The 12,419-nt window shown below is 36.4% G+C and overlaps 1 protein-coding gene across 1 annotated transcript in view; it reads left to right on the top strand.

The window, feature by feature from the left end:
- ETNK1 (ethanolamine kinase 1) overlaps positions 1-12,419 on the top strand; it is a 109,943-nt gene that overhangs the window by 36,874 nt on the left and 60,650 nt on the right. Inside the window, exon 2 of the mRNA XM_037845505.1 lies at positions 11,655-11,914. Coding sequence (XP_037701433.1) covers positions 11,655-11,914 — 260 coding nt within the window. The remainder of the gene's footprint in view (positions 1-11,654; positions 11,915-12,419) is intronic.

The following is a 12,419-nucleotide window of genomic DNA, read 5'->3' as shown; positions in this document are numbered from 1 at the left end:
CCATTTCCGTTTTTTTCCCCTTTCTTTCTTTTGTTCTTTCATCTTCCGTTCTGTGGTTCTTGCGGTCACTGATCCGTTGTTCAGCTTCCTGTAGTCTTGTACTATGAGTATCCAGAATCTTTTTAATTTGGTCAGCAGTTTCTTTTATTTCCATAAGGTCATCTATTTTGTTTATTTACTCTTGCAATTTCTTCTTTATGCTCTTCTAGGGTCTTCTTTATTTCCTTTATATCCTGTGCTATGCTCTTCATCCTGTCCTTTATATCTTGTGCCATGGTCTCATTGTTTGTCTTTAGTTCTTTGATTAATTGCTCCAAGTATTGTGTCTCCTCTGATCTTTTGATTTGGGTATTTGGGTTTGGGTTATCCATATTGTCTGGTTTTTTCATATTCTTTAAAATTTTCTATTGTTTGTGGCCTCTTGGCATTTGCTTTACTTGATAGGGTTCCTTTAGGATATGAAAGATTATTCAGACACCAATCTCTAAGTTGTCAGAGCTACAGCTTGGTGGCGTACACTTCCTCTAACTAACCAGCAGATGGCGTCCACGAGTCACCTATTCCCCTCAAGTCAGTTCTCCCCCACTTTGTCTTTGTGGTGTGTGGGAGTCTGATTCTTGTGGGGTCCAATTGGTGCACCAAGTTTGGGTGTATTCCTGGTGCTGTCCGCCCTGAATGTGGGGCATGTGTCTGAGTGGTTAGGGATGGAGGGCAGCTTTAATAATCAAACCTCCCAGGTGTTCCAGGAGATTTAAGGCTGTTGCAAGAGTCTAAACATTCATTTCTGTCTCGCCACAGATTGTCTCTGCTGCTCACCCACAGGTCCTTGGTATTGGCATACGGTCCCTGGGATTTCTGATTGGGTTCCTCTTCCAAGCTGTGCCCTTCTAGGGCCTCTGCTGAGGGAAGGTTGTGCTACGTCACAAGTGCACATCATCTCTCAAGGGAAGTTCTCGGCCTCCGGGCTGTGTAGGGGCGTTCCCAGCCTGCTGTAAGGATGGCTGAATGGGGCATGTTAATTTCCCCCTTTTCACACAGCTCCGCCTTCCCAGCTCCAGGACAATTAGCTGTGTGTGTGGGAAAGGCTACTGTCCATGCCCGATATTGTGGCATGTGTGTGTGTTGCTGGAAACACTTCCTATCTCACTGGGTTTTTTGGCACGGCTCTGGGCTGTGGCACCGGCGCCGGGCAGGAGCTTTCCCAGGCCACTGGGAAGATGGCTGCAAGGGGTGTGGTTATTTTCCCCTTTTGGCTTACCTCTGCCTTCCTTACTCCGAGACAATTAGCAGCGGGTGTACAAAAGGCTATCTTCCATGCCAGATATTGAGGCGTTCACACAGCCCGTTCCTGCCGCACTTCACTGTGCGGTTCTCACTGCTGTATCTGCAGGTGCTTTTGTGTTTTTTAAAAAAGAGCTAGTCCACCTCGAAACGCCAACCCACGGTTTCTCCACACCACAGCGTGGCTGCCGGATATTCAGCAGACTTAACTCATTTCAGAACGCAGACTCCTGGTTTCACCAAATGCACATTCCCTGTGGATTTAGCAGACCTTGTCCAGCTGGTGCGTTGCTGGAACTGGTGTTCTGGTTCACTTTCTGGCTTTTATCTAGCATTTTTCACGGAGATATTTTTTGCCCTGCCTCTCCTAGCCACCATCTCAGGTTCTCCCACCAAGTGGGTTTTATCCCAAGGATATAGGGTGGTCCCACATAAGAAAATCAATTAATGTAATATACCGTGTTAACAAAACAAAGGGAAAAAAAACGCATGATCATCTCAATTGTGCAGAGAAGGGCACATATGGAAAATGTATGGCTAACATCATGCTCAATGGTGAAAGACTGAAAGCTTTCCCTCTAAGATCTGGAACAAGACAAGGATGCCCATTGTCACCACTGTTATTCAGCATTGTGCTTGAAGTTCTGGCTGGAGCAGTTAGCCAAGAGAATGAAATAAAGGGCATCCAAATTGGAAAGGAAGAAGTAAAACTTTCATGATCTGCAAATGACATGATCTTATATTTAGAAAGTCCCAAAAAAATGGACAAGAAAGCTGCTAGAGGTAATAATAGAATTCAGCAAAATGGTCAGGTACAAAATCAACATGCTAAAATCAGTAGTGTTTATTATATATTAGGAATGAGTAAGTTAAGGAGGAAATCAAGAAAAAAAATTCCATTTACTATAGCAACTAAAAGAATCTAATATCTAGGAATTAACTTAAGCAAGTATATAAAGACTTGTACACAGAAAACTACAATACATTGCTAAAATAAATCAAAGAAGACCTTAATAAATGGAGGGACATTATGTGTCATTGCATTGGAAGACTGAAGGTCACTACGATGTCAATTCTACCCAAAATGATTTACAGATTCCGCACAATCCAAATAAAAATTCCAGCAGCCTCTTTTGTAGGAATGGAAATTCCAATTACCAATTTTATTTGGAAGTTTAAGGAGACCCAAATAGTGAAAATCATCTCAACAAAGGAGAACAAAGTTGGAGGACTCACGCTTCCTGACTTCTAATGCCTATTACAAAGCTACAGTTGTCAAAACAGCATGGTACTTGCACAAGGATAGATATATTGACCAATGGAATCAAACTGAGAGTTCAGAAATAGACCCCCACACCTGTGACCAACTGATTTTTTCACAAGGCTGGTACTGCCATTCAATTGGGGAAGAATAGTCTCTTCAACAAATGGTGCTGGGAGAATTGAATATCCATGAGCAAAAGAATGGAGGACCGCTATTTCACATCATATATAAAAATTAACTCAAAATGGATCAAAGACCTAAATATAACAACCAGTAGCCTAAAGTTCCTAGAAAAATGTAGGGAAGCATCTTCAGTATTTTGTGTTAGGCAACGGTTTCTTAGACTTTAAACCCAAAGCAAAAGTAAGAAAAGAAAAAATAGATAAATGGGGCATCCTCAAAATTAAAAACTTGTGCATCAAAAGACTTTGTGATGAAAAGGAAAGGATAACCTACTCAATATTTGGAAACCACATATCTGATGAGGGTTTAGTATCTGAATATTGTAAAGAAATCATTTCTACAACTCAACAATAAAAAGACAAACAATTCTATTAGAAAACGGGGAAAAGAGTTGAATAAACATTTCTCCAAGGAGGTTATAGAGATGGCTAAAAAGCACATGAGAAGATGCTGAACATTACTAGTTTTTAGGGGACTGCATATCAAAATCACAGTGCGACACGATTTCACAAGCAAGAGAATGCCACTATTAAGAAAAACAGAAAACTACAGGTCTTGGAGAGTCAATAATAATGGGGGTATAAGCGATATGGGGTTTTTCTTTTCGGAGTAATGAAAATGTTTTTAAATTGATTGTAGTGTTGAATATACAAATCTGAATATACTGTGAGCCGTGGATTGTACCCTTCGGATGGATTGTATGGTGTGTGAATGTACCTCAGTAAAACTGCTTAAAAAAAAGATTGGCAGATAAGATCCTGCAGATTCGTTATTGAGTATGTACTTGGAAGAACAGAGCAGGGATACGAATAGACATTTGCACACTGGTGTTTACGGTGGCATTATTCACGATTTGAAATGGATGGTAGTGGCCTAAGGGTACACTGATTGATGAACAAAATGATGAACTGTGATGTGTGCATACAATAGAATACTGAGTGGCTGCAGGAAGGAATGGAGTTATGAGGCATGCAATTAGGTGAATGCATTTTGAAGACAACATTTTGAGTGAAATAAGCCAGAAACGAAGAGATAAATATTATAATGCTTCAATGTGGGCTAACTATAATGTGCAAACACTGAGAATTGAATCTTAGAGCTCACATTATTGGGGGAGGGCTTATTGTAAAAGTCCCTAGATTGTAAGCTTTTATGGCAGTCACATCTATTCCTGAGTTGTAATGGTTATCTCTGAATTGTGAGGTGCGGAGCTTTTTGTGTATAATCTGGTCTGTCCCTAGAACTTCGAGTATCTGTGTGACTCCTGAGACTCAGAGCTAGATTTGGCAGCTCTAAATGTTAGTATTATCCCATAGAGCAACTGCTAAAAAAGTTGGAAAAGTGTTTAGACTTCAATTAGAGATATGAAAAAAACAGATCTGGTTAGGTCTAAGGCAAGTCAAACTAAAGGGTAAAGAATGATATTGATTGTGTTTTAAAACTTCAAAATCTGCGTGAGACCAAAGGAAGATATGTTTATTTGGTATGAAATCTATGTTTTCTGTAGCACACCAAATAGTTTAATTTGTTCAGTCAGTTTACTCAAACACCATAATTATATGGAACTTTGAATAGGGAGTGAGATCTTGTTTGTTTGTACAGGTTATTGTGAAACACTGATACATCCCAAAGTAATTTGGGCAGAGAATAAAAATGTACTCACAAAGCCCCCCTGAAGTACTGGGGGAAAACGCAGAAATGTTAAACTTCCCTACCTGGGGAATTACTGATATTTTCATAAGCACTGGGAACTACTAATTCAGAAGGCAGAGCCCTCGATCTTTGGGCTTGCACTTTTGAAGCCTGTTGCTGCAGAGGAGAGGCTAAGCCTACTTACAATTGTGCCTAAGAGTCACCCCCAGAGAACTTTGGTGCTCTCTTTCTCTAAGTGAACTCTGCAGGTAAACTCCATTGCCCTCCTCCCTACATGGGACATAACTCCCAGGGATGAAACTGGGCCCGACATCATGGGATTGAGAAAGTCTTCTTGAACAAAACGGGGAGAGAAATGAAACAAAGTAAAGTTTCAGTGGCTGAGAGATTTCAAATAGAGTCACGAGGTTATTCTTTACATTATATAGATATTCCTTTTTAGTTTTTAATGTATTGTAATACCTAGAAGGAAATACCTGAAACTGTTGAACTGCAACCCAGTAGCCTTGATTTTTGAAGACAATTGTATAACTATGTAGCTTACAGGGTGTGACTGTGATTGTGAAAACCTTGTGGCTCACACTCCCTTTATCCCAGTGTATGAACAGGTGAGTAGAAAAATGAAAACAAAAATTAAATGAATAATAGGAGGGATTGGGAGGATGGAATATTTTGGGTATTCTTTACTTGTATTTTATTCTTGTTCTTTTATTTTTTTAAATTTTATTTATTTGTTTTTAGAATAATGAAAATGTTCAAAAATTGATTGTGGTGATGAATGTACAACTATATGATGGTACTGTGAACAATTGATTGTACACTGTGGATGTTTGTAGGATATGTGAATATATCTCAATAAAACTGAATTTAAAAAATGGGCAAAAGACTTGAGTAGACATTACTACAAAGAGGATACACAGATGGCTAAAAAGTACATGAAAAAATGCCAAACATCCCTAGGTATTCTCTAAAGAGGATATGCAATGGCTAAAAAGCACATGAAAAAATGCTTAACGTCACTAGCTAGTAGGGAAATGCAAATCAAAACCAGGAAATAACATTGCACACCCCCTAGAATGGCTACTGTTAAAAAAACAAAAATTATGTGTTGGAGAGGATGTGGAGAAATAGGAACTCTCACTCATTGCTGGTGGGAATGTAAAATGGTGTAGCCACTGGGGAAGGCAGTTTTGCAGTTCCTCAGGAAAATACAGAATTAACATATGACCCAGCAATTCTGCTACTAGGTATATTCCTGGAAAAATTGAAAGCAGGGACTTAAACGGTTATTTTCACAGGAACGTTATTTACAGTTGCCAAAAGATGGAAGCAAACCAAGTGTCCTTCAACTGATGAATAGGTAAGGAAAAATGTGATATATATATATATTTATATATACAATGGAGTATTATTTAGTTGTAAAGAAGAATTAAGTCCTGATGCATGTGACAACGTGGATGAATCTTGAGGACATTATGCTTAATGGAATAGCCAGACATAAAAGAACAAACGTTATGTGATCTCACTGATGAACTAATTATAATAAGCAAATTCAGAGTTAAAACCTAGAATATAGGATACCAGGGGATAGACTGAAGGTGGAGAATGGGGAGCTGATTCTCAGTTTGTACAGAACTTCTATTTAGGTTAATTGTAAATGTTTGGAAAATAGATGGTGGGGATTGTAGCACATTATTGTGAGTGTAATTAGCAGTGCTGAATTATGTTAATATGAATGTGGCTGAAAGGCAAAGTTTTGGGTCGTGTATGTTATTTATTTTATTTTTTTGTGCTTCATTGTTTACTGCCACCAATTTATTAATAAGACCTCAGCAAGGGATCAGCTGATAGAACTTATGCACAGATAGGCAACAAAATCTGAACTATAGTAGTGTAAAAGCTCAGAATCCAAGAAACAGCAATTACATCATAAAAGGGTGGGAGAGGGAGTGACAATTTTGTGTGCTGGTCATTTTATTTAGATCATCTCATTTCATCTCCATTGTTTCCGTTACAGGGGTATCATCATCCACATTTAACAAGTGAATAACTGAGGCTCAGAGAGGCTGTAATTTATTCAAGGTCACATGGTAAAAAAGAGGAGGAATTACTTGAATCCAGGTTTAGTTGATTCTGAGAGTCATGTACTTTTTATCCTACCATGCTCAAGTTCTGATTTGAGGCTGAAGGTCAATGCTATTAGACATAAATCGTGTATGTTATTACAAGCAAAGTTAGAAGTTAAAACAAGGGACGGCTTAAGACAGTGAATCCTGTTATGGATGATGGACTGAGGTTATAGTACAAGTTTAAGAATGTTCTTTGATGAATTGTAACAAATACACAACACTAATATAAGGTGTTAATACGGTATGGTAAAAATGTACTTAATGTAAACTATGGACTATAGTTAATAGTACTGTTCTAATATCTTTCATCAGTTGTAACAAAGGTACCACACTAATGCAGTGTCAATGATGGGGGGTATATGGGAACGCTGGATGTTTTACATGATTTTTCTGTAAACCTATAACTTCTCTAATTAAAAAAATAACAATTAAAAATACATTATGCTAAGTGAAAGAAAACAGACACAGTACAACATATTGTATGATTTCAATTATATGAAATGTAAATATAAATAAATTTATAGAGATAGAAATAGATTATGGTTATGTAGGGATGAGAAAAGGTAGAGGGATTGAGAGGTGACTGCTGAGTAGTATGAGGTTTTCTTTTTGGAGTAATGAAAATGTTCTAAAATTGATTGTGGTGATGAATGCACAACTCTATGAATATACTAAATGCTATTGATTGTAGACTTTGGATGAATTGTATGGTATGTGAATATATCTCAGTAAAACTGCTTTTTTAAAAAAAAATTATTGTTCAAGAAACTGGGCTAAGAAGAGAAGGAAAAAGAAATTGTACAAGTTGGTAAGATACATGGCCACATAGTCTGTTTTTCAGTCTGTTCCCACTTGGACCTTTTAATTCTTCCCCCACCCACCTACCCCCTTTTCTAACCTGTCTTCAAGTTCTGTCACTCCTTAATTTGTTTTGAATACTGCCATCAAGTGACTCATATACTTATGCTATATTATATCTTGCAGTTCTCCAATAACAGCTCCAGAGAGTATTTCATTGGTGCTTGCTAGTTTTTTAATGCAAGTTAAAGAAACTTATGATAATTTTATAACATGCTCAATGTAGATAAAATGGAGTGAATATTTTTATATCTATCATCCAAAAACCATTTGCTTCATTTTTTTTTCCATCTCTTTGTTCTGAAGTAGTTTTTTAAACCAGGTCTATTTTTTTTTTTGCTTTTTGGTTTTTAATTTTTATTCTGGTAACATATATACAACTTAAACTTTTGCATCTTATCTATTTTTAAATATACAATTCAATGTTGTACCACCCTCAAAACTTTTCCATCACCTTAAATAGAAATGCTATACCAATTAAGCCTTAACTCACCATTCCCCACCTCCATCTGGCTCCTGGTAACCTGTAATCTCTACTTTCTGGCATATTAAGTTTACGTATTCCAATTATTTCATGTAGATGAGATCCTACAATATTTGTCCCTTTTTGTCTGGCTAATATCACATAACATGATGTCTTCAAGGTTTCATCCATATAGTGTTATGTATCAGAGCCTCATTCCTTTTTACTTTTGGGGGTGGGGCCAGCAAGAGTACCAGGAACAACTTCTTTAGCTTTTGAAGCTGAGTTTTCTTAATTCAGCACTTGTTGTGTTAATGCAGCCCTTTAACTGTTTTCCACATTTTTAAGAAAAGTTTCCATCTTTAAAATTCCTCTCTTTCCTTTGCTGAGGGGGTTGGAAGAATAGCCACCCTCAGCACTGGCTGATCTGAAGTAGCTGATCAAAGGTAGAGATACGGGATCAGAGCACACATCGCCAGAATTTGGAGGACTGGGTCTTTGTGTCTCAGCCTAGCACCAGTAAGCTGAACCAGGAGGTCCAGCTCCAGTCCCCACTGTTGCCTGCCATGTTGTTGGGGGAAAGTAGCCACTGCTGGGAGGGTGAACTCACTGGTATCCTTTGCGATTTACCAGCCTCTTCTTTCTACTGCAGTGAACGCCGCAGCGTTCCTCTAGACTCTGGAGTTTCTAAGTAGTTGATTCAGACAGTGTAACCAAGAAATTAAGAATTAACAAATTATTATGATTATTGAATCATAATATGGATGGGTTTTTTTTTTTTTCTTTCTATTGTAGAATAGCCTAAAGTTAATACCTGAAATTACTGAAACTAGTATCAGTCTTTTTTATACTTAACTATTGTAAAGGTTCTTCTAGCCTAGTCTCAGCCGTGTTTATACCTGGTATTGTAATGGTAACAATTTGTCTTCCCTTGATTGAATTCATAAAAACCCTGAACTCCTTAGACTGGGGAGAAAGATTTTTAGGTGGAGAGGCTATCTGATCTCCTGCTTCATGTTTAGCAGTAAACTCTTTCTCTCTTTGAAACCCTGGTATCATAGATTAGCTGCTGTGTACATGGGGCAGAAAGCCCCACATTTTGTTCCATAACACCGGTTCAATAGTTGTTTTGGTGGAGGAACTGATTCCTAGAGCTTCTTACTCTGCTGTCTTCCCACAGTTCTCTCTCCTTTAATTCTATTTTATTTGTTGATTTTTCAGAATAGGGGTAATTTCCTATTTAATATTAAGCAATTAAAAAAAATTTGAGTTTAATTCTATTTTTGACCAATGTGGATTTTCTTTTTTAAACCTGGTGATAAGCAGTAAACCAGAGGGCAAATTTAGATTCCATTATTATTTACTTAGTATTTAAAAGCTGTTAATATTTAAACTAAAGAGTAGAAGTAATTTGGAGCTAAATTCACTTAGTTGTATGTATTTTAGGGGTTAAAGTTTAATGGAATATAATTACTCATACAAAATCGAATATAGTGTACTGCTAACTTACGAGAGAATCTTTGACATTTTTGACTAAACTGAAGGCTTTTTACTTTTTAAGGTGTGAAAAGAGATTCACCTAGAAAGGATGAGACTATATGACATTTATCTGGATTTAAACTACTTTTAGAGAATTGTATTGTAAATATTATTTTCACAATAGATTTTGTCTTAATTATTCACTGTGTTCTATCTTATGATTTCATCTTGAATTATTTTGTTGTCTTGTGTTAAAATTTAAATATGTATTTGGTTACATTTATTAAAATTTTACTATGTGCCAGGCGTTCTAAATGCTTTTATATAAATTAACTTGTTAATCTTTACAGTAACACTAAAGTACATTCTAAAGTGCTGATTTTATACATGAGGAGACTAAGGCACATAGAAGTAACTTGCTTAATGTTACTCAGTTTGTAGATTGGCAGAGCTGGTATTCAAACTGAAGTAGTCTGGCTCTGTAGCCATACTACCTAAACTACCCTAAATATTTGACAAACTGTTCAGAGTAATATGTATTACTTTGTCCCCATTCTACTGAGATGGAATTTTATATTTTTAGTAAAGTATATATATCTAGTATGTATCTAGTGTATTTTAATAGTTTATTTCTGGGAATTCAGCACATTGAATTGCTTGTAGTTTAAATATGCGGTAGGAACCATGCAAGGGGAAGAAACATTATCCATATATCCTTAAACGAAAGTCATTGTTCTCTGGCCAAAGACCATCAGGAACTAACATGTAGCAGAACAAGCTGGGTTTATTACTCACTGCAATAAGGGAGAATTTACGCCATAGGCAATGGTGGGAGGGTCATAGTAAGTGGGTGTTAGGATTTAGTATAGGATTTTGGTTTGTCATTGGTTACTTGGAGGATTCAGAGAAGTCGGGCTTTCTTCTGGATTGGATGCTGTGAGGAAGGAATAGGGCAAGTCTGTAACTGGGTGGATATCTTAACTTACACAAAAGTCTGGAAGAATGAAGCAAAGCCAAAGCTGTGACTGGAAATTAAGCAGCTGTCCTGCATTTTAGCCAGGATAGGGGAATATTTGGTCATTTTTGTGGTTTGGACAATATTTATATTTTTGTCTATGTTCAGACATGATTTCAGAGTAGTTTTTTGTCTTGATCCATTGTGGTCATAGAGTAGCCATGTCTGATGTTGGTGTTTTGTGAAATTTTTTACGTTTAACAGAAACTCAAGGGCTAGCTCTGAGTGCCAGGCCAATTCCTTGCTGTTAGGTTGCTTTTCTCTTTCTCATTAATTTACTTTTTCTAGAAGTAAAAACCAGGTTTATTGCAGGAAAAAAATGAGAACAAAATTAAATGTGTATACATACTTTTAAAATTTTTCCTCTGTCCCTTTTTTCCAGTTTTTGCCCTATTGTTTGAAAGAACAGTTCTTAACTCTTGCTTTCACTTTTATTCTATTAGAGAGCCTTCAGAGGCTCCTATTTAAAATTGGGTAAATAGAAGAGTTAGTTTTAGTGTCAAATTACTATAAAAGATATTGGAAGTTACAATTTGTGAATAGATTTAGAGAAACTAGAATTGTTAATTACGTTTGCTTTTTAAAATATACCTTCTATGCTCAGATACAGAAAAGTATTGAAGTATTTGGCAAAAGTTCCGTTTAGAAATCACCACAGAAGCCTCTACTTACCTTTTTATCTTCTGCTATTTAAGATTGTGCTTCCTTTTTTAGCAGTAGCATTCAAGTGTAAGCTATTATAACCTCAATACCTAATACAATGGCTAATACATGTTATATTAAATAATCTTTAAAATTAACATTAAACTTTTTGTAAGTTGGAAATGTATAATGTAAATTACTGTAGGTTTTATTTGTATATTTAACCTCTTGAATGTTATTAAAGACCTTTTTTATGAAATATACCCTACTAGTAAGAGAGCAGTGTTCCTGTTCTTGGAGACTTCCCAATCTATTGGACATAGGAAGGTGTGTGTGTGTGTGTGTGTATTGCAGTGATCACAATACAAGGTAGACAGATGCAGTAGGTATCAAAAACTTGTATAGAAATATTGGAGACAGGGTAGATAATCAACACTATTGGATCAGGGAGACATGGTGTTATTGGTGTTATAGGCATTAAAGACAACATATTAAACTTGAGCATTTCTTTTTGTTTAAATTTGTAATTGAATTAAAATTAAGGACATTGAAGCAAAATTGTACCTGAAGGTTCTTTTATGCTAAAAACTAGGCATCTTCTTTTAATTAGTGTTTAGCTCGTTTTGAAGTTATCTCTGATTCCTTAAAAATCTATGATTGCTTCTGTTTTTTTTTTTTTTCTGGCAGCTCTTCACAGATGGAATCACAAATAAACTTATTGGCTGTTACGTGGGTAATACAATGGAGGATGTAGTCCTGGTCAGAATTTATGGCAATAAGACTGAGTTGTTAGTTGATCGAGATGAGGAAGTCAAGAGTTTCCGAGTGTTGCAGGCTCACGGCTGTGCACCACAGCTCTACTGCACCTTCAATAATGGACTATGCTATGAATTTATCCAGGGAGAAGCACTGGATCCAAAGCATGTCTGTAACCCAGCCATTTTCAGGTACTTTTCTTTTTCTAAGTATTTTTTTCTTTTGAAATGTGTTAAGTGTGCTGGGGAAATATTTTTTATATGCTGTCAGTGCTATTAGTTGCATGTTTTTATGCTTTTGCTTATGTAATAATGTCTTGAGGTCTTTGTGTAATTGTAGTATACCATAATTACTGTTAAAATTGCCCTTTATTTGAGGTATTATTTGGTTAGCTTGAATGTTACTTTAGTTAGAGTTCTGTTTTTTTGTTTTGTTTTGTTTTGTTTTGCTAAAGGAAAAAAAATCCCTTTGCCTCTGAAATTCTCATTGTTGACTCACTGTGTAAGAAAGGGTGCAAAGAGGTTTTTGGATTAGCCTTCTGTAAAGAGTGGGGGCTTGCCTTTAATCCTTTTTAAGTATTGTTCGAAATGTTGTACGTTTATTACCAAGTTTCATTACTTAATTTCTATATGAGCAATTAAGAGTGTTCTCACTTACTAAGATTCTATTAATTCTGTTAACTGTTCTTTGTAATTC

Source organism: Choloepus didactylus, chromosome 8 (genome assembly GCF_015220235.1).
Source record: "Choloepus didactylus isolate mChoDid1 chromosome 8, mChoDid1.pri, whole genome shotgun sequence".
Lineage (NCBI taxonomy): Eukaryota > Metazoa > Chordata > Mammalia > Pilosa > Megalonychidae > Choloepus > Choloepus didactylus.
This window is presented reverse-complemented; position numbering and strand designations above follow the sequence as displayed.